Source organism: Stenella coeruleoalba, assembly GCF_951394435.1.
Source record: "Stenella coeruleoalba genome assembly, chromosome: 18".
NCBI classification, from domain to species: Eukaryota; Metazoa; Chordata; class Mammalia; order Artiodactyla; family Delphinidae; genus Stenella; species Stenella coeruleoalba.
This window is the reverse complement of record NC_137164.1, coordinates 76,945,914-76,968,621: the sequence shown is the minus strand read 5'-3', so window position 1 is coordinate 76,968,621 and position 22,708 is coordinate 76,945,914. Positions and strand designations below refer to the sequence as shown.

At 52.4% G+C, this 22,708-nt stretch overlaps 1 protein-coding gene across 3 annotated transcripts in view; it reads left to right on the top strand.

The window, feature by feature from the left end:
• Positions 1–16,395, top strand: part of TUBGCP3 (tubulin gamma complex component 3) — a 60,790-nt gene extending 44,395 nt beyond the window's left edge. For all 3 annotated transcript variants that reach the window (XM_079902860.1, XM_079902859.1, XM_079902861.1), the window contains 5 exons: positions 5,297–5,385; positions 5,511–5,642; positions 8,820–8,960; positions 12,990–13,106; positions 15,296–16,395. In XM_079902860.1, the coding sequence (XP_079758986.1) occupies positions 5,297–5,385; positions 5,511–5,642; positions 8,820–8,960; positions 12,990–13,106; positions 15,296–15,454 (638 nt within the window). In that variant the 3' untranslated portion in view covers positions 15,455–16,395. The remainder of the gene's footprint in view (positions 1–5,296; positions 5,386–5,510; positions 5,643–8,819; positions 8,961–12,989; positions 13,107–15,295) is intronic.
• Positions 16,396–22,708: the final 6,313 nt, after the last annotated feature.

Genomic DNA, 22,708 nt, shown 5'->3' with positions numbered 1-22,708 from the left:
GTTTGTACCAATTTAATTTACATCCCCGTAAGCACAGCTGTCACTGGTTGATAGTTGTTGGATATTATGTTCAAACAAACTATCAGTTTGATAGGTGAAAATGGAAGTTCATTTTATTTATTTGTTTTGTATGAATTAAAAAAATTTTTTTGGCCACACCCCATGGCATGCGAGATCTAAGTTCTCTGACGAGGGATCGAACCCGTGCCCCCTGCAGTGGAAGCGTGGAGTCCTAACCACTGGACCACCAGGGAGTTTCCCCACTGGACCACCAGGGAATTCCCTGGAAGTTCATTTTAATTCCTTTTAATGCTTTTTAAATTATCTTTGAATGTAAACACTTTCTTTTTTTTTGTCATTTGTGTTTGTTTTTTCAGGAAATTGTTTTTTTGCCCATGTTTCTGTTGGAGTGCAGCCTTCTTACCTTTAACTTATAAGGAAGTGTTTTAGTTATTAACGGCCAGGCAACTTGATGAACAGAGATCAACCAGGTAGTTAGTCTTTTTAACACAGCAGATTTAGAAATTTCCCACCAACCATAAATCTGAGGCAAAAATACAGGAAGATTCCAGAAAATGCTTCTGAAAGCAGCCCATGGAGTCCTTCACATATGCACGTGTGTGTTTGGTCATGTGCACAGTATCCATGATCATCATCCCAGATATAATTTTAATAATATTCATCAAAATAAGTTGTTTGGAGTAAATAGTTACACCTGAAAATGATTTGCTCAGAGCAAGAGAGTTTGATAATGGTATGCCAAGCTGATTAAACCCATTTTATATATATTTGCCATTTAGCTAGACAGAAAAGATTATTGATCTGAAATGGTTTAAAGATTTTTTTCCTTTAAAAAGAAATGGAAGTTCTTTTGTTAGATTCAGTTAATCTAAAAACTGTTGCTATTAGTGGCAACTAAATGTGTATTTCAGATAACATTTAACAGATGAAATAGACAAATACAGAACTACAGGTAAATGAGCTTCCTGCCTCTTTCTCAGCCTTTGTGTCCTGGGGGCAGGGAGTGCATGGAGCTTCCCCTCCCCAAAGAATGGTGTTAAAATAGTCTCCGTTTTGGTCCTCGTTGGAAATAAAAGTGAAGGAGGAGGAGGTAGGGGAAGTGGTCGGCTGCCCTGATGGCACGGGACTTGTTTTCCTTTCTTGGTGATTGATATGATAATGATTCATCTTACAGTTGGCGTTCTAGACTTAGTGGAACGGTGGCCCAAAGATGAGTAGATGTTTTTCTCTTTGAAAGTTCCTTTTTGTGTCTGTCGTTTCTGTCCACGTGGGTGAGTAGGTAGTCCTCAGTGATTACACGCCTGTGACGTGTTCTCTTCTTGTTTGCCAGACTGCTAGGTTGAGTGGTTAGCGCTCTGCCCGGATTCTGGGCTGTGGCCTCGGGCTGGTTCTTAGTCTTCTGCCTCAGAGGCTTCGTCTGGGTCGGGGCTGGCTGGCAGCACTTGCCTTCAAGGGTTGCCAGGATGGAATCTGTGCAGCGCTCAGCCCAGTACCCCTCGGGGAGCCCCACGTGGACAGGTGTCCTCACACTTGCCTGGTAGACAGAGGACGCCAGACGGTGTCTGCAGGAGGCCCTGACCGGCGACCAGAGGTCTTGTACCCAGGGGACAGGAAAGACCCAGGGTCTTACCAACGTCCTTTGACTCCATAGCCTTGAGAAATGAATCTCATGGGTAATTTGGTGAAGTCACTTTTAAATATCATCCCTTCAGCTGTAGATAAAAGTTGAAGGAGGTGATTTTGAAATTGTGAATAAATTGTTTTAGGGTATTTTTTGGAAAGAAACTTTTGTAATTTTTAACAACACTCAAGGCTATTTCCAGTGCATCTCCAGTTGGGCAGAAGCTTCTGGGAAAGATGTCCACACCACACGGGTCAAGCTCGTGAGAGCTGCTGGTGTATTTTAAAGCCCAGAAGTCCCTCCCGCAGCCTTGAGGGGCAGTAGAGGATTGCAGACAGGTCTAACGTCTCACACCTGAGTCTGCCGGAGGGGAGACGGTCATTCTTGGTGTGTGTAAAGCCGTCTGCCGCCGCGCTAGTCCAGCGGGAGAGGTGCTGTATTTATGTATTTATTGGACCTCGGGGTGAATGTTGCTTTGCTTTTGGAAGTTTTAGAATTATATGGTTATTTGTGGTTCAATTATAAAAACACAAGTACTTCTATTTTAAGTATGTTTTAAGTGTATTTTCAAGGTTCTGGGTAAAGAGATTCAAGGGCTGTTTCAGGTGTAAGTTGTATTTTTTAGGAGTTAAAGGACCAGAGTATACCCTGTGAATTCAGTCTCCGTATCAGTTGGGTTCATAGTCGTTAGAGCCTTACCTGGGCAGTGAGCAGTTCCGAATCCGTCAGCTCAGAGCGCTTGCTCTCTCCCGTGGGGAAGGGAAGCACTGTGGTGGTAGAGGGGTTGCAGGCGTTACCGCGTGGGTTATTTCAGCAGATCCCTTTTCAGGAGGCAGTGCCCTCGGGCCCCTTCACTCTCAGAGGCTTTCTCTTGGGAGGAGGGTGCATTAAAGGTGCTGTCCTCCGTGCTCCCTTCAGACTGGAGAACAGATAATTTTTCTAGAGTGAAAATACATTTGGTAGTACTTGAAGACTATGAAGAAAATAACACTCATTTTACCATTGTTGCCAAATTTGCCTTTGGTCACGGGAACCTTTTGAAAAGGATGTGAGTGAAATAGTCAAGACATAGATGATGCAGATTGTCTCCTTAAAGTTTGAGGATCGAAATGATTCATTCAGTAAATAATGATTGGCCTACTCGGTGCTGCCCGTTCTTGGTATCCAGTGGTGGATGTGACAGAAAGGTCCCTGTGGTCAGGAAGCATCTTGTCTCGCAGGCAAGCTGGACGTGTCAGCAGGCACTTAGAGTGCTTTGATTGTCGTTTGAAGTGGGGAAGACCAGGTGCTGTGGGAGTACGGGAGGGAGACCCCCACCAGGTGGTGTCATAGGACGGAGGGGCACCTGGGCTGGCATCTGGAGGTGAGTGCGTTAGACGGGAAGAGTGGGGAGTGGGGGAGGGCCGGGGGCCGGCAGAAGAGCATGTTCAGAAGGGGGGCTGGGCCAGGTGCAAGGGCCTCGAGGCCCACTGAGCCGGTGTGACTTCAGTGCAGCAGGGGCCAGGGAGGCTCCGCCCCGAGGGCTGAGCTTGGAGGCCAGCAGACTGGCCCACCATGACAGTGTGCAAGCGTTACGCAGCCCGGGGAGCCTGCAGCCTCGGGGTTGAGAGCCGTGGGGTGGGAGGTGTGACCAGGGTGGACCCCTGGGCCTCTGCTTCCGGGCACTGTGGGAGGAGCGGGGCTGGGCTGCCAGGTCAGGCTCACCTGTGTGAGATGTTTTTAAGGGTAAATGGATCTGCAGCCCAAGACAGATCTGGGCAGGAGGAAAAGACTTCAGCTTAGGTGATAGTTAGAGGAGACCCAGACTGCACAGAGCAGTGAAACCTGGAGTCGCACTTCTTCCCTGATGTGTGGAAGATTGTCCTGGAGCCGGAGGCTGGCAAGTGGCCGCAGATGTGCTCTTGCCTCTGCACTGACCCAGGCCCCCGGGCAGCGCTCAGCGTTCTCACGTCATCCGCCGGGAGCCGGGATGAGACCTACCGTTCTGCCTGCGATCTTAAACTTTCTTTGGTGGGAAAATGTCAGGCTGGGTTAGTGTAAACTGCAGACCCGTCTCACGAGGCTGGGAAACAGGCTGCCCCGTTTGCTGTGAGTGCGGGCAGAGCCGTGCCCTCGGAAGTGGTGAGGTTGTGCTGGACGAGGCCTCAGAGACGCTGGGCTTCCGGGAAAGTTCCACCCGAGGTCTGTGATGACATGAAGAACAGTAAAGAAACAGACCCTTCCACACGGGGTTTCTAGACTGTTTCGTATCACAGAGCGTTTCATGGAACTTTGCCGCTCTACGAAGAAATCCCATCACACCGAGAAAGATCTGGAGAATCGGACTGGCACGCTCCCGCATGCCTGTGGGATGTTTGAATGTACACGGACGGCTCTCCAGGGGGACTGCCTGGCGTCGGGGAGGGGGACAGCCCGCCGTTCCAGCTCTGGTTAAACCCCAGATGGAGTTGCACACTGGGGTTACTTCTCTGAGAAGCTTACCTAAACCATAATGCAGATGAATATGGCTTAAAACAGCATGTTCTTATGCCTTTTTACATTGAAAAGTCATTTTAGTTAAATAGACTTTGAGTGCTAGACTAGAAGTCTTAGCCCTCGGTTTTAGTAGGAAAAGTACATCCTTCACTCTGGATTTACAAATGAAATAGGAAGCTTATAGCTGTCTTTCAGAAGAATGTTTACCATATTATGGATTGCAGATTCCTGATGGTACGGGGGATGGCAGGCTTTGGAGCCTGTGCCGATCTTCTGAGGTGGCCGTGCTGTTTCTTCCCTGGCCGAGGAGGGCCTGTTAGACAAGCCAGAATCCCCACAAGTGTCTCTTAGTCCTCAGCTTGTAGAAGGCAGTAGTTTTTCAAGTATACAGCACACTGTTGTTTTTTTCACACCTGTTTATACGTCGCTCCGTCATTACTCCTTGAGGAAGGGACAAGAATGATTTCTCAGATCACCGCATGCGACAAGTGAGTTATCCAGGTAGCTAATTGAAGGCCCTTGGAGCGGTAACAGAAATATGTCCAGTCTGACCCATATTAAAGTCATTCCCCCAATGGAGCCTTCAGGGACAGTAGTATCCCATAATGGTCCAGCAGCGTCTCTGAACAAAAATGAAAAGTCCAAGCAGAGAATGCTGCTCCCTGGTGACCCTCCAGCCTTTTCCTGGTTTTATAATCTCACAAAGAACAGGAGTGGAGTCTGGGCCCTGCCCACCCCCTCCAAGTTCATGCTTCTCTCAGGTGACAAGGTCACATTCTGTACTTAAGGAGATGTCATCTTTGTCGCCAAATAGCTAGGGGATAGTAAAAGTCTCACGCACAGTAGGCAGACTGACTGACTGTAAAGAAACCATAAAATTGAGCTTATATTTATTCAAGCTATTGCATCATTGTAAAACAGAATTTCTCTACTTTTCAAATACAGTTACTTCATTTTATGCCATTTCTTGTTAGATCCTTATATTCCGTAAAGTAATCTGTCACTGCGTGATTGGGTGGCTAAGTACGTGTTTACATAGCACAGAGATGGACTCTGGAAAGGTGGGTTCCTGCTTTAGGGGTCGAGAGTGAAAGTGAGGGGGTTTGGGGGAAGACAGCTTGCAGGTGCAGGAGGGCAGGCTGTGCTGGTGTCCGACGGCGGTGTCCGGCTCTCTTGCAGAATTCTCTGGGGTGCTGCACCACTGTCACATTCTGGCTTCCGAGATGGTCCATTTCATCCATCAGATGCAGTATTACATTACATTTGAGGTACGTTCGAATCAGCCCTCGATTCTGGTTGAGATCATCTTGTCTCAGGCCGTCGTGCTGTGCTTCGTAGAAGGTGCTGCGCCAGCGTGGCGTCAGCGCCTCCCTCAGGCTCTCGTCATTTCCAGGTGCTTGAGTGCTCTTGGGACGAACTTTGGAACAAAGTGCAGCAGGCCCAGGACCTGGACCACATCATCGCCGCGCACGAGGCCTTCCTGGACACCGTCATCTCCCGCTGTCTGCTGGACGCCGACTCCAGGGTAAGACGAGAACAGACGGTCAGCCAGTCCTTCCCTTGGGCTCGTCCCCTGGTGCGGCCACAGCCCTGGTAGCCGGGACAGTCTTGCTGTTAGTGTGATGTTTCCCCTCAGTGTTGGAGCAGTAGTGTTCAGGTGAGAACGTGCCTTGAACTGGGCATGAAAGGATGAAGACTGGTGGCGCCCATCCGCCTCCTGGGGTGGCAGCGATGTCCTCGCGTGCTGCTCAGGGGGGGTCGTCCTGAGGGATGGCAGTGCGAGAACAAGCCTTCAGAGCCCACCCCTCGGTTCAGGGGGCGCGGGCGGAGGCCAGGCCTTCCGGAGCCTCTGGCGGCAGAGTCAGGACAGGCTGTCTGGGTAAACCCCTGCTTGTTTGCTGACACTCCTTCCTGTAGGCCCTGCTGAAAGTTGCATGTTCCATGTGGCAAGTCTTCCCGGAGCTTAGATTTTATTCAGAGATCTGGGAAAATAAGGAACACTTTGCTTTCACTTGAGGCAAATGTGAAGTAGGAAGCAAAATTTCAAGTACATTTTTGACGTTAAATGTGCGACTTTAAAGACGTTTCAGGATTGCAGAGGGCTGCTTCCCACTAAACCTCCACCCGCTGCAGGGGTCCTTCTGTGGGAACACGCTGTTTCGTCTGATTTCTTTTTTAGTAGACGCTTTAGTAGATATTTGCCGGAAGCGTGTGTGCGTTCGCACTCCCAGCAGCGGGTGCGTGAGAGTCCGTTTTCCTGCAGCCTCGCCAACAGAACATGTTGTCATACTTTAAATTTTTGCCAGTGTGATAGGTGAGAAATTGTATCTTAGTGCTGTTTTTTTATCATTTTTTATAACATCTTTATTGGAGTATAATTGCTTTACAATGGTATGTTAGTTTCTGCTGTATAACAGAGTGAATCAGCTGTACTTGTCTGATTTTTTTAGTATATCTGGTTAGCCATCCATGGCTGGGAAAACAGGTATTTTGATATGCCAGATTTCATTATTAGAGAATTATTGATCATGTGTGCTTCTTTACAGATGCTTCAGATCAAAGATGCTTCTATATAGAATGTTTTATAAATATATTGAAACAGTGGCACAGGAGTAATTTAAAATACTTGGAGCGTAAGGAGAACTTAGGAAGCGCACACCTCAGGGCTTTCAGCCTCGATCACTGCACCTCGTCTGTATCAGGCTGGCGCTGTGGGCAGGTCCTGTCAGGGGTCTGCCTGCTGACACGCTCATGTTCAGTCCAGGTAGATGAGTGTCCAGGGCCCGACCTGATGGGCTGCGGGCGTTCGCTGCCACCATGTCCTTGTCCACTCGCACAGTGCGGGGCACTGCGGGCAGGTGGACCTAAGGCTCCGTCCTACTTCTCAGCTTTTGACCCCGGCGTTCCCGTGTTTTGAAAGAGCACGACACCCCTCTCTCTTCCCTACATTTGTGAGAATTAAATTGCGTGCTGCTCGTGAGCCGTCGCCATAGTGCCTGGCACACGTGAGCTGCTACTGTTTTTAAACAGTTAAAAGTCATCGTGTGTGTGTGTGTTTTGCAGGGAGATTTACGATCGTTAGATCTAACGCTTTTTAGAAAACGTGTGAAGGGCTGGGGGTTGTCCCCAAGCTGGCGAATCAGGAGCACACGCACCTGCCAGTGGCGGTGTCTCTGCCCGTTTGCACATGTGGACGTTCCATTGTAAACAGCTAGAGGCCACGCTGCTCACTGCTAAAGATGTCTACGGGGATGAACAGAATCCAAGCGAGAAAATATTTTCGCCTGTAACGTGATTTTCTCATGATAGTAGATGTTTACGTGTGAGTTGGTCCTGGCTAAATTCATGGAAGGAGTCGTTTGCTGAAGGCCTTAATGATCTTTTCTGAAATGGTCCGTCTGCTGAGGGTTTTACTTTTAATTTGATGGTTTATTTAAAGTAATCACTAGAGGGTTTTTTGTTTTTTAAGAAACCCAATATATAAAACAAATTAAGGCAGTCTGTTATTGACATAAATTAAATGTATTTTTCGTACGTCACTTAGTAAGAAAAACAAGGCTGTTTGATACACGTAATTTTGAAGTTGGAGGTTGTGACAGGTGTGTGTATACATTTCCGTAATTTCTGCTTGTGCATTCTTGAGAGAAATCCTGAGTCACACTGTAAATTGTCGCAAACCGGTGTCAGCACAGAAGGCACTTCCGTCGCCGCCCTGTCTGAACAGATTGCTGACAACAGAAGCACATGTTGCACTCTTAGCTTGGAGTAAACAGCAGTAAGTCACCCCAGCTCCAAAAATAGTCAATTTTTATTTGACTACAATAAAGAAACAAACTAGAGGAAATAAATCCTTGTTAAAAAGTCGTCTCCAGCTTTTGTTTTGATTTTGTGTTACGGCTGAGGCCCCACCAGGAACAGGCAGCTCTGAGCCGAGCGCACTGCTTGCTGTCCACGAAAGACCCCGTGGGTGTTGGCTCTCATGTTACCTTTCAGCCCCCTGCCCCTTCCCCTCCGCCGGTGTCGTGGTGCTCGCCGTACAGCCTTGGGTTAGGATGTGTATGGTGCGTGGATATCGTTTGGTGTACATACAAGACTGCTGTGGTGTCCTTTCCGTGCCGCACTGGAGAGAGAATGCATGACCTGCGGTAGGTGTGTGCCCTGAGGAACCCTGTGAATTAGGGAGACGCACTGTCGCCCTTGGTTTAAAACCATCCTTTCATTCCTGGTGTAAAGCATGATACCTTTTTCTAAAAAACCTTGCAGGATTTGTTTTTTATACTTTTCCAAGAATTTCCTCTCTCATATTCTCCATGTCTGGTTTTGGTATGTGCCACCAGAAACAAAAAAAAAGTGTTTCCATCCCTTCCCCTCGCTTTCTGATCCTCGAGCAGTCCCGCTGCGGGCGCAGCTGCGCGCTCCACACCGTGGAGTCGGGCAGCACCTTGGGTTGCCGGGTCTCAGTGAGGATGGGAGGTGATTCAGCGAGAGCCTGGGCTCTGACTGCTTGCTGTTGCTATGGAGATTCAGAATTCGCGTATTTGCCAGGACCGGGCGTTCAGTCAGTGTCTGCTGATGCATGAATGAACAGCTAAACAGCGCCTTGAGAATTTCACTAAGTGTCAATATTTTATTTGAAAAACTTAGTAATAAGCGTGTTGGGGGCTCTGTTCATGAAAAGAAAAAACTTGTCCTCTCTCCCCAGGCACTTTTAAACCAGCTGAGGGCCGTGTTTGATCAAATCATCGAGCTTCAGAACACTCAAGATGCCATCTACAGAGCCGCCCTGGAGGAGCTGCAGAGGCGCCTGCAGTTCGAGGAGAAGAAGCAGCAGCGTGGAGCCGAGGTATGGTTCTGGTGCTGGTGGGCTTGGGCTCATCCGCTTAGACGGTGAGCTGTTGCCGCAGTGATTCCCAGCGCAGCAGACTCTGCCGCTGAAATGTCGCTGAGGCTGTGGTCGTAGCCGCGTCCAGCTGGGGTCCTGAGCGGCTCTGGACTCTTTTACAGGGAGTGGGCACCGTCACTGTCCTCAGCTTTCAAAATCAGGGAGGGCAGAGTTCACGGGAAGCTCTGGTCTCTTGCCAGCGTTCCTCAGTCAAGTGTCGAGACGTTCGTCTGCGTCGGTGTCTCCGCTGGGTGGTGCCCGACTCTGCGTCGCTCTCATGTGGAGCTGGCGGGCACATGTGTACCCGTGGGAACCGGGTTTGTGCACGTTGGCTATTTTCAGTCACCTTACTGAGTGGTTCATGTCCTTCATGACCTTGAAGTACAAAGATTTATTGAATGAGTTTGAGTCTTTATGGGATGTCTTGTATTGGATATAATCTGTACAGTCTTTCACTTTTTCAAGATGCTTATTCTTGGGGTGGTGACAGACTGCTCAGTTGATGCGGTTGGATTAGTTTTATTTTTGAGTATTCCCTTACAGTCTGCGTTAGAGGATCGTTAACTTGGAAGGGACACAGCGCATCGTGTGCGTGTCGTGCCTTCAGGGTGTTCTAGGGATGGGTGTACTGCTCACTTTGTTTGCATTGCCGGGAGCAGGGGTTTGTGGCTGAAATGTCAGAGTTGGCGACCCCCTGCCCCCGGGGCCTCCCGGCCGGGCCCGCCCAGGAAGCCTGCGCACCAGGCGGACTGAAGGCCCACGACCCCGTCACCAGCTTTGTGCTTTTGCTGACTTGACCTCTCTGAGACCAGTTTCCTGGTTTGTAGAACGGGAGTGATAATAAACAAACAGACTCCCCTGGAGCTCCTTACTTTCATGTGCTGGTGTATGTCAGCTGTTAAGTGTCCAGTGAATCCCGCCATGGCCGTGGTTTCTCAAACTGCCCACTTGCCCAGAGCTCTGCCCTTCTGGGGAATCGCTGAGCTGGGAGTCTGCGCTCTGGGGGCGCCCAGGCTCACTCCCCAGACTGTTGCCCGTCAGCGCCTCGGAGCAGGTCTGCCTGATAAGGCAGGTTATTCAGCGTGTTTGTTCAGACGTGCTCGGGATACGCGGGAGAGGCGAGAGCTGCGAGCGTACCCGAGGAGTGGTTAACGTTCGCGAGGCAGGGTGATCTGCGCACTGTCATCAGACCTGAGGCCCCCGCAGGCTGGAGGGGCTGTGCAGGACGGCTCGGGGGGCCCAGGGCGCCTGGTCGGGGGCCTCTGCCCGCCCCTGCCGCAGCGATCTGCACTGCTGCTGCTGGGCAAGGGCTCCCGGGCGCCTCTTCCTCCTTCAGTCCCTGCCCTCAGTTTTCTGCTTTCTTCCCACTTCTCAAAACCGTGTGTGATAATATGTTCAATTCAAATTTAGGGCTAAAGTCCTTTTCTTTCTTCTTTTTTCTGTCTCACAATTGGAAATCTTGTTTTCTAGCAGGAGCTCACCCAGCTCTTTGTTCTCTGACTCCACCTGCCCCCCACACACCTGTACACACCTGTACACACCTGTACACACCACTCTCTCAGAACAGGCATCTTGACCCTCCCCCCACAGTGCAGCAGCCATGCGATTTCCCAGCCACGTGTCGGCTCCTGCAGGGTGACCTCCCTGAAATAGCTATTCCCGTAAGGTTTTGCCACCAGCTCAGTACCCAGTTAGATTAATTGGTTTCATTTTTGCTTTTAATTATTAGGGATAGCTTTTATTTATAAAACAAAACTGAATTTAACTATGTAAAATCGTTACCTGGCTGCAAGTACAAGACAGAGTGTTTGGACGCAGCCGCTGTGCTGCTGACGTGAACGTGCATGTCAGCCCAGCTGTGACGCGTATGCCGCATTGTGACACTGCATCATGCTATCCACTTAGAGTTCTTGTGCTTTTTTATATGTATGTACTGCAGTAAAACAGAATATTTAAAAATTGTGTTCGAGAAGACAAAAGGTGGCAGGGAAAGGATAGAAAGTAATATAAGTTCAGTATTTACTTCATCTTTTAAAACCCAGCATCAAGAGGTATTTTTTAAAGCTCATGAAGTAAGTAAGACAGGTGTACATACATTAAAGATACAGACGTGGAAATAACGTCTCCTAAAATCAGGCCGCAAGAAGGGGCGCTCATCGTTCGCCCTCAGGCTGGTTAACGCTGTCTGAAGAAATGGAGCACAGGGACGGCCCGCTGTGTGAAGCTGTCCTTTTAAAGGCAGCCACTGAACAGACTTAGAAGCCTCCTGGTTGTCAGAAGAAACACAGACCATGTGGTAAAAGAGGACCACCGTCAGGGAGACCAGAAAGCGTCTCGCTGGTGAGATGACAGTGGGACCAGATGTGTCTGTCCTGTCAACAGAGGCAGCGGGGCTAAGCCCACCGCATGAAAGGAGAGGCCTCTGGGTAACCTCTGGGCTGGGGCTGCCGTCTGGACCCGTCGCCTGCTCGCCGTCTGGGCAGACCTGCTTGGTCGGGAGGTTCTGGGACAGAAGAGACAGGACAGAGTGGAAAGGACGCACGACGCACCGGGCACTGAAGTTGTCCAGAGGGAAGCAGCTTGCCGTCGAGGGCACAAGGCAGTAGAGAGGACAGGGCCAGCTTGTGATGGAAGATGGGGTTGCGGTGAGGTCCCGCCACGGAGGGAGGGCCGGAGGGGCGCTAGAGGTGGCCTGTGTCTCTCAGGCCGCGGAGCCCCAGGACGCGATTCTGAAAATGCGCGACCCTCATGCCGACGGAAATAAATGGGGAGAGAGCCACCCAGACGCCCGCTGAAGCCGCTGGGGAAGCAGCGAAACCCGGAGGCGGCCGGGCAGCAGGAGGTGGGCCCCGGTGAGATGAGGGTGAGCGTGGACGGAGGGCGTCCCCGGCCCAGGGGGAGCAGAACAAGCCGGGCACCTCCTGGGAGGCCGTGGGGGGAAGACAGACACACCGAGGCGGTGCGGAAATGCCGCCTGCTGTCTGGCTCGGACCCGTGAAGTCAGCCTGCACACGGGAGGGAGATGAAGGGCTTTCTCTGGACAGAGGGCGAATTCTAGGCAGAGCAGTGGCTCAGCAAGGAGCAAAGTTGCTTATCAGCAGCTCTGCCACAGGAAAGGGAGCGGCCGGACCTCGGCGGCGTGGAGAGCTCTGTGCTCGTGCGCCAGTTCAGTCACAGGGAGGGAAGTGTCCAGAGCCTGCTTGGGAAGCTCTGTGAAGCTGACACCAGATGCGAGAATCTTTATACCAGACCTAGGTTGTGCGTGTTGATGGAAAAGTCTTACAGAAAATACAGGGGAAACATTTAACAGAATATTGAGAGAATAATTCACCAAGACTGGGGTTTATCTGAGGAATGCAGGGGTTCAAGAGGTCTATTCGTGTAATTTACCATGTTAATTGATAAGAAATGATCCTGTGATAATTCCTGCGTGTGCTGGCTGCAAAGCAGCTAGTCAGCTTCACCAGTGATCGAGAACTGTCTTTACACGCATCACGGCTACGGGAAACGGTAAGAACCGTTCCCGTTCAAGTCAGGAGTTAATGCAACACGTGAGGGTGCCAGTGCTTTGAACCGTCGGGTTCAGTTTACAGACACGTAAAGTATCTGCACTGAAACACGTCCAAAATGACGGACAGATACAGGCTGTTTATTACAGCATTGCTTCTAATAGCAGAAGACTGGTGAGCTGTGAGGAATCTCTGAATTGTGGGATGTCACAGAATGTTAACACTGGGGCTGATGAACATTACTAAGAACGGTGAGGGAGTTCTACGGTACTCATGTGTGTTGATGGAAAATACTTCCAAGGTATGTTATTAATTGAAAAAAGTAAGCTAGAGAGCAGTTTGGCATCAGAAAACGACCATGGACGTTTCCAGCGGCACAGAGGGGTGGAAGTCAGCGCCCCGCCACTAACACGCACCTCAGCCCCGCCCCCCAGCGTCTTGCATCCGGAGTCTAACCCGTCTGCTTCTCTCTCACTCTCAGGGCCAGTGGGGGGTGACGGCCGCAGAAGAAGAGCAGGAGAGCCAGAGGGTCCGGGAGTTCCAGGAGTCGATACCAAGGCTATGCTCGCAGCTGCGCATACTGACGCATTTCTACCAGGTGCGTGTCCAGCGACAGGGTGCCGCCCGCGTCACGGTAACTGACGCTCGATGCCAGATGACGGAAGGGGCGTCGTTCCAGCCAGTCCAGCCTCTGCCGCTGGGTGGGAGTCTTGCCCTCGGTGCTGTCCGACCTCTGGTGGCCCTTCCTTCCCATGGCTGCTCTGGTGGGCGCGGCTCTGCGGCCCCCTCCTCTGCGGCCCCCTCCTCTGCGGACAGGCGGGGAGCGTGCGGGGAGCGTGCGGGGAGCGTGTGGGGAGCGTGTGGGGAGCGTGCGGGACGGGCCTCAGGCTGCTGGGCGGCGGCGGCCACACGCTCTGCTCCGCTTTGTCTCTCTTGAGGGTCTGGTTTCTGATTTCATGTTTCTCAAGGTGATGTTAGTGCTGGAAATAGAGATGAAAAGATTTTATGAAGAGTTCTTCCCCTCAGTTCTGGTAACTAATTAGACAAATCAGGCGTTGAACCCCAGACCTTGAAAACTTATGTTTCCGTGCCATGTATTCATTGGTTCAGAATTCTGACTGAAACGCCACGACCCTGTTCCCTAGGCATCTAGTTTGCTTCCCAAGGTCCTCATACTTTTTAGTTCTGAATTTCTCTTCTGCATAACTAAGGGGTAAGTTTGTCCCTTTTGTAAGTGGGCTCACTTTGGCATTGGCCTCCTGTTACCTTTCTGTTGAAAACACGTTTCATAAATGGTGGTAATGACTGGTTTATGTCCAATGCAAAAATACATCTATTGGGCAGGTGTTTTGATGATGATGCGCTGTCTTGACCCAGGTCCTATATGTGGTGTGGGTTCATAATTCTCAGAAATGGGTGCCTCATGGTTACGTTCGTGCTGTTAAGATGGTTGCCCAGCTGCAAAGGAGTACTCAGTAACTTAAAATGTGTCCAAGTGCTGATTTCTAAAAGGACAGTGGTGGTTACATGTTTTCCCGGTAGAGTTAATACAGTTTTTAAAAAGTAATCTTAATGTAATCCCAGCATTACTTAACATTACAGCCTTGATCTTTGTAAATCACTGCCGTTCAGACTTCCTTTCTTGATCACGTAAGTCCTTTGCTGTCTTCCTTGTGTCGGTGGCTGAAACACTATAGAGTCTTAACAGCCATCCGTGCTTTGCTGCTTGTGAGCGGCCCTGGGCCCGGCCCCGCGGGAAGGCATGTCCTCATGTGTCCAGGTGGAGGCGTCCTTCTTCGGCATGTTTCAGTTTCACGCTCGTGAGAAGCCCTGGCGGTGTTTTGAGCAGCGTGGTTCCTTAGGGACTTTCTCCCAAGTCCTCCTTACCCAGAGAGATGGTGACACGCGCACACGCACGCAGGCAGTGTGTTCGCTCAGTGTAAAGTGACTAGTGTCGCATACACGCGTCTGCACGCGTCCCAGCTCCCAGGAGCTCCACCAGAAGCAAGGGTGGGGGGCAGTGTCCACCTCGAGAGTTCGGGAAGGATGGACAAGGGTGTGTCGGTGACCTTTTCTCTGCCGATTAGAGCTTTGCCGAGCGCTTCCCCTGAGCAGGTGACGCTCAGCTGACGTGAGACGGGCGGGGGGTTGGCAGGGATGGGAGGTGTCCTCAGTGACTCAGCCCAGACAGAAGCAGTTGGGAATTCTGTTCTGTTAAAGTTGAGTGAACGTCTCTCACACCCTGTCGTCGTCTTTGCAAACCCCCCAATGAGGAGGTGATGTGGCCGCACTGCCCGCCCTCGGGGGCAGCCGCAGCCCGACACCCCCAAAGGCACCGGGGCCCCGAGCCATGGTTTACATCACGTGTCTGTTCCTGGTGTTCTCAATTTGTCCTCCCATCAGGGCTGTATGATTAAATACTCTTTCATAACTCATGTGAAAGATGAAAAGTGTCACACTGAAGTTATCTATTCAAAATTTTAAAAATAGGATGTTTTCCCACCAGTTGCTTTGCTGTTTTGCTCATTCTTGTAGAACTTAAGGACAGAAAGGAAAAATCTGTTGGTTAGTTCTTTTCCATGAAATTACTGTTGTGAATTTGCATTTGTGGAAATGGGCATCTCTTCCCCGTGGGGCTGCCCTTGACTGGGTGAACTCTGGTCCCGGGGACAACCGCTAGGGTGGGTGTTGGTGGAAATAACTCCGGAGGGGGTTAAAGGCAGCATGGTTGTGTGGGCAGTTCCTTCCTGGACCTGAGATGGGCGTGTGTCCCCTGCGTCTCTCCAGGGCATCGTGCAGCAGTTCCTGGTGTTGCTGACGACCAGCCCTGATGAGAGCCTGCGCTTCCTGAGCTTCAGGCTGGATTTCAACGAGCATTACCGCGCCCGGGAGCCGCGACTCCGCGTGTCCCTGGGCGCCAGGGGCCGGCGCAGCTCCCACACGTGAGGCCCCGGCCCTGCCTCAGGGCGGCAGGTACCGCTGGAGGCGTCGTCATGGAAACGCTCGCATCGCATCCTCGGGGACCGCCTGCTGCCCTCGATCCTGACAACCTCGACAGCCTGGCGTCGGGCGGCGGCAGAGTCGTGCTTTCCTACGTTGGAGTTGAATATATTTGTAATATCACTACGTTAAATAGGCTGGCTTGCACTATTCAAATTTATTTTTCAAAGTCTTCATATTTAAAAGGTACCACACTTTGTTGAGGCTTTTAAGCTCTCCGTGATATAATTCATATTTGTCACTTTTTGAAAAAAACCACAGTTTCTTTTAGAGAAAATTAGGGTGATGGATATTCATCAGTTAGGATGGTAACATCGTTGCTGTTTCCTTGGCATCCTCTTCAGAGGCAATTTTTGTTAATGTCATCAAATTACATTGAAACCAAATGTCCCTACTAAAGAAATATAGAGAGCATTTTATTTTGGTTTTTAGTGTTGTAAAATATTAACCTCTGTAAGGACCTTTCTATCAGTGCATTTACACGTGTTCTTTTTTTCTCTTCCTTCAAAGTTTACATTTTTATATTTAATTTACTCTCAGATAACTTGGAAAATAGTGTAGAAAAAGAGCAGGAGTGATGTAGACAAAACATCCTTACGCCTAGATTTCTTGAACCATCAGCTGAATCAACATGTAAATATGGATGACTAAGAAAGGTAATGAAGTATTTTATTTTCAAGATTCTGAGAAGCATTGGAAAGAAATTGTCTTGAACAATGAAGATTTCCTTTTTCCTTGCCTATTTTTTCATTGTAAATATTTATATACTACTGCCCAGATGCTGGGGGGACATTTTTTGTAAAAATGTCATATCAAGTCGCATAAATCTGCCTTTATCATGTTGTGTAAGTGAAAACTTAGAAAATTAAAAGCGATTATCTTTCCGATGTGTTGGTTCTTTCCTGATTGTCTATGAAGAGACATAGTTCACTTGCCAGGTTCGGGGGCTGGGGGTTGGCAGAGTTCGTGCTTCAGTACATGAATTATTGAATCAGTGAAACCAAGACATCAGACCGTGTGCAACTTCCGGTGCAGATCCAGAGGGAACGCCCCCCTCGCCGCTTGCGTGATGCGTCCTCTCAGTTTTTACCCACGTCCGATTCCTTTGGGTGCACAGTCCCCGTAGAAGAAAAGGGGCATCAGGGGCGCTGGCTGTGCAGAGATGGACCCAGGGCGAAGGTCGGAACTTCTTAGGATGTACGTTTAACTTGAGTTTAAAGATTCATACGATCAGAATTTTGAAGCAGGTTTCTGTACTGCAGAGCTTCCCAGAAATGACGATGTATCGGGTATCTCCCGGAGAAACTGCCCGAAGCTTTTTGACCTTGGAGCCTGCTTTTAATTTATCTGAAGCGTTTCTCCAGAGGTGACTCCTCAGTAGAAGCCACTCCTCTAGATTTGGGGACAGAAATGCCCTTTGACTTAGGAGCCATCAGGTAATCAGGCCGAGTCGTGGGTTGTGGAGTCGCTTCCGACAGGAGCCCGGGCCGGGCCGGGTCGAGGGGCTCACTCAGGAGGGGCTGTGGGCCTGGAAGATGGGGGCGCTGACTGCGGAGGGTCAGGCAGCCTGTCACCCCCGAGCAGGGTCTCACCAGTCAGAGTCGGCAGCGGCTTCGGGGAGCGGGGGGCTCCGTGCTGGGGTGGGGAGGGGAGAGCCCACTGCAGGCTGAGCCATCTCTGGAGGCAGGTGCCCCGCGCGGCCCCGGGAGGGCAGGGTCGCCGTTTCACCCAGAAGGTGGTAATCATTCTGAGCTTTAGGTAGCCGCGGCTGGGGAGCTGCGTGCAGGGCCCGGCGCACGAGGTCCGCGGGCCTGCGGCCGTGCACTCAGTGGAGAGAAGCCCCTGCCCGGACCCCCGCAGGCCCAGCCCTCCCCCCGCGCAGGAGGCCACTTGCCGAGACTGAAGGCCGAAGGCTGTCCTCAGGCTCGAAGGACCTGCCACCCTCCCGCCTGCTGGCTTAGCCTTGGACCACGTCGCCAGCAGAGTTCCCAGCGTGTGATTCTCTGTCACTGGGGAGGATGCGTCCCGCAGGCTTTGCAGGGCAGAAGGGCACAGCCAAGCTGAAAATCCCACTTGTTGGGAAAAGAGCCCTTTGATCAAATAGCCACGGTCACACTCAAGTTGGGTCACGATGCACCACAGCCACGTGAGGGGGGAGCGCGACAGAAACCGCAGCGGCAGCAGGGGTGTGGGGCGGGAAGGCTGGGACGGACCCCGGGGCTCCCGGGCAGCGCCCGCGCTTCGCTTTCCCTCCCCTCCAGCCGCCCCAGAGGTGTTTCCATTGCTGTGGTTTTGCGGGGTGACCCAGGTTCAGTGGCTGAGGTGGCTGAGGTCGCCAGGCCCGGCCAGAGCGGGCCGCCAGGTGCTAAAACTGTGCACTGGGACCTGGGCCCCCGGGAACCCTGGGCCAGATCCCGCCGCCTGCCTGGAGGAGGCGCTCGGGGCCGGGGCCCTGCTGCCGCAGCCTCCCCGCCGGCCTCGCCCAGCTCCGCGGGGGCTTGGGGCGCAGGGGGGCGTGAATCACACACGGCTCTGCGCTGAACATATGCCTCTGCTTTCCAGAAAATTGAGTCAAATGGTGTGGAGGTTTGACTGAGTGATCATGCATATTGTTCTGTGGACGTGTTGCCAGGTGTCTCTTCAAGAAGAGAAATAAGTTTGCATCTCTCTGCCTTTATTCCGGTTTAAGGTTTTAATAAAAATGCAGCCGAGGAAAATGGCATAGCAACTTGCGTGGAGCCCAGATTCCTGCTGCCGACAAGCACTTTCGACTGGCTTTCTCACACGTTCTCCGGTTTCCACCGGAAATCTAACCCTGTCCCCCCCGGGGGACGCCAGAGAGCCCGACAGCCTGCATCTGTCCCCACCGGACGTGCACACCAGCCTCTGCCCTGACGTGAAGGGTGGGGCTGGGGGAAGGCCGCTCTGTTTTGCGGGCTGCAGGCCTGGGCTGGCTGGGGTCACCCCACCAGGCTGGGCGCCCAGAGCAGCTGCGCCTGACCCCTGGGCCCCTCAAGGGAGCGCCAGGCCCTTTGAGGGCATCCTGAAGCCTGACGTGGTCCACCCAAGGCTCCAGCCCTGGGGGCCCCAGTGACCCCGGCACCACAGGCGGAAGCGGGGAGCCCCTGACGGGGCCGGAGGGGTCAGAGCCTGGGGCTGCGGAGGAGGAGGAGGGACGCTTAGAAACACGGGAATGCAAAGCTTTCCGAACCCTGAGAGCACGGCCGGAGGGCGCGGCACGATGCCGCCCGTGTGCCGGGGACACCAGCCGTACGTGGGGGAAGGGGTCCCCGCGGACAAGCCTCCGCCCTGCGGTCGGCGGGCGAGGGGGCCTGCTTCCTGCGTGTCCCCAGCAGGGGCACAGAGGACCCCACACGCCGGCCCCCAGGGGAGTGAGGGGCCCAGCGTTTCTCTTGGGGTCTCCAGGCCGCTCTTCCTGCGTCTCAGCTGCCCCGCGGGGGTCTGCGGGGCACGGCTCCTCCGGGACCACAGGCCTCGCATCGTCTCGCATGTGCCCCCTCCTCGCTGCCCCCCTTCCCGGGACATCACAGCACATGGGCCCCTGCGACGGCCCTGCCTGGGAAGGAGCTGGGCTGCCCCCGTTTCCGCTTGACCTTCGCAGCCCAAGCGGAAGCAGAAGCGTCAGTTTATCCTTTAAGTAGTGGAATCTTCACAGTATTTTGCCAGGAGATGGGAAGAGGCCCTGAAAGTCCTCTGTGATGCCCTGTAACCTCAGGGCTGAGCCTTCGCACAGTCAGATGTTCGATTTTACTGAAGAATGAATGTCCAATTTTCAGGTCTTCCCTTGAGGAGAAGTGGCCACTGAGCAAACATTTCCAACAGCGTTCAGACGCGCAGCCGGCCGCGAGGGGAACCTCCCGAGTGACAAGTGAGGAAGCAGCTACTTTTCAAAAGAAATGTGCATTATATAACATTATATAACGAGGCGGCGTCCTCGCGTTGCTGGTGGAAGACGCAGAGGCTAAGGGTCTCCAGCTGGAGGGGGAGGGGGTCCCGGGAGGGCTGTTGGATCGCGGGTGTTCAGGCTGAAGGTGTGGGAGGAAGAGGGCATCTTTGTCGCGGCTCTGGCCAGGCTCCCGGCCGCCCGTGCTGAGCTGGGTGCCTGTCGGTGTGACCGTTCTGCAGAGAAAACATTTTGAAAATGAACATCCAGAAATGTTACGTAATCGTTACGGGATTTTATTGTGAAGAACGATATGTATCCCTTATTTTTTTGTAAGTTGGGCTTAAACACTTAAAAAACTTGGGAATCCACTTTTTTTTTTTTTTGCGGTACGCGGGCCTCTCACTGTTATAGCCTCTCCCGTTGCAGAGCACAGGCTCCGGACGCGCAGGCTCAGCGGCCGTGGCTCACGGGCCCAGCCGCTCCGCGGCATGTGGGATCTTCCCGGACCGAGGCACGAACCCGTGTCCCCGGCATCGGCAGGCGGACTCTCAACCACTGCGCCACCAGGGAAGCCCCGGGAATCCACTTTTAAACTTGTTTTAAGATATTCCAAGCGGAGGGTTTCGGTTGGTTGGGCCCATTTATTAGAGTTGTCAAAATGCAACACATTCTAAGTGGTCTGGAGCAGCAACTGAGGGTCACGGAGCACAGAGATTTACTGCCCAGACTTTAACCAAATCCCCTGCAGAACCGGTCGACAGGTTGGACTAACCGCCAACGCGACGAAGAAGTCCAGCCAGTGATGCGCTTCTCATTCTGATCTACGTGTCCTGGTGAGGAATCTTTTCCAGACGTGATAGTCGTTAAAACCAAGTATCAAGGCTTCCCTGGTGGTGCAGTGGTTAGGAATCCACCTGCCAGTGCGGGGGACACGGGTTTGAGCCCTGGTCCGGGAGGATCCCACATGCCGCGGAGCAACTAAGCCCGTGCACCACAACTACTGAGCCTGAGCTCTAGAGCCCGCGAGCCACAACTACTGAGCCCAAGTGCCACAACTACTGAGCCCGTGCGCCTAGAGCCCGTGCTCCGCAACAAGAGAAGCCACCGCAATGAGAAGCCCGTGCACCGCAACGAAGAGTAGCCCCCGCTCGCCGCAACTAGAGAAAGCCCGCGCGCAGCAACGAAGACCCAACACAGCCAAGAATAAATAAATAAAAATAAATTTATAAAAAACAGTGGGGTTTTAGAAGCAACACCAACCCATTGCCAGGTCTGCACCTCGGAACAGAAGTTCTTTCTCCATGGTTGTTTCTAAGGCAGGATTCACGACCTTCTCCAGACCCGCCTTTCTGGAGAAATGGGACCACCCCACTTTGTCCTGAGGAACTCTTTCCACAAGTCAGGCAGAGGTACAACCTGCCCACAGTCCGAATGGGTTTGCATAAAAAAAACCTGCTGAAAGCTGTGCTCTGGTCGCCTCGCCAAGAAAGCACTATAGGTCGGAAACCCCACTTGGAGCACGGCTTCACCTCCCACACCAGAGAGACCCAGTTTGCATTTCCCCAGCACGGCAAACGCGAGGACACAGTGGCATCGGGTGTGCGTGCACGTCTGTGTGTGTGTCTACGTGCATGTTGTACATGCGTGTGCACTTCGCTGCCTGTTCTTCCTGGGAAAGAGGCATGGCCTCTCTGGGCTCAGCGGGAAGGGAGGCGACGCCCGCAGGTGGCCCGGGACTCCTGCAACGCGCACGTGGTGGGCCAGGAGACCCCTGCACGCCCACGCTGGTGCCCCCGGGACGGCGCCGCCTGCTCCTCAGAGCTGCTCTCAGGGCACGCGGGGCCCTCGAGTGGACGCCTCACGTCCCTTCTCACCAGGGAAGAGAATCCCTATTAGAGCCAAACGGTTGTTCCCATTTACCTGCAGATTTTCCAGTGTTTTGAAGGATTGTGTCCAGAACCGATTGTTTCACATGTTGATCATTGTCTGAGTTCTTCTTTCCTGGAGGAGCGATAAGTATAACAATCAAGGTTTGGTGAAGAGTTCAGGCAGGATTCTAAACGTCTTTTCAGCTTTAGACAACCACGAGCTCTGAGAACGCAGTATTTCGCAGAGCACGTGACGTGACATGGCCTCGGGTGAGACTGTCGAAACATCCCTCCTCGCAGGAGCCCAGAGCCGAGAGTGCGTGCTGGGCACTCGGGCACGGGGTGGAGGCCACGTCTTCTTGCTTCGCGGGCGCCTCTCCTCGCTCTGAGCACACGATAGCGCCATCTGTGGCGTCTACTGTGCGTGCTGGGCACTCGGGCACGGGGTGGAGGCCACGTCTTCTTGCTTCCCGTGCGCCTCTCCTCGCTCTGAGCACACGCTAGCGCCATCTGTGTCGTCTACTGTGCGTGCTGGCACTGCTTCCTTCTATGGACGAGGCTCCTGACGCTTGGCTGCTGTCCTTGGTCCTGGACGCACATTTTATAAGATGCTTCACCCCTCCAAAGGGCGATTCTCCACCCTCCCTCCTGTCCACCCCTTTGCACGCAAAATTGCATGGGACTCGCTGGCCCTGCTGCCAGAAAAGGGGAGCAGCGTGAGGGGTGGGGGCCACTGCAGGCAGCTTTTGCCCACGAGGGTCCCTGTTGCCGGGGGACGAGCTCCCCTGCAGGAAGCTGCCCTTCCCACCTGCCCTACTCACAAAGCTCACCAAGAAGACCTGCCTCCGTTCGGTTTTCCCAAAACCCCATATAAGTACAGCCTGGAACACTTAAGAAAAACCTGCAGGTTTAGACGTTTATATTTGTTGGACCCATGAGAAATAACTAGTCGTTGGCTACCCTGTGGGTTGTTGGAAAAGAACCCCTTGTTCTGAGCAGATGCTCAGTAGATAGTTAGTGAGTGAATGAATCTTTTGTTAAAGCTAATGTTAATAGGAAAGTAATGATTATGGCATAAAATTATATCTATCCCGTGGGACACTTTGATCTCAACAGAGCCCCAAGTCTAAACCGGGCATTTAGGCACAGTCAGGATGTCAGGGACAGTGTCGGGGACCAAGAAGACTTTTCAGACACCCCGGAAATCACAGAGGCAGAGCTGGCTGCGCTGGCAACAAGGAAGGGAAGATGTCTGCAGTTCCAGTATCCTTCAAGATGCTTCAGGCTTTAAAAATACTAAGCTAAGGGCTTCCCTGGTGGCGCAGTGGTTGAGAGTCCGCCTGCCGATGCAGGGGACACGGGTTCGTGCCCCGGTCCGGGAAGATCCCACATGCCGCGGAGCAGCTGGGCCCGTGAGTCATGGCC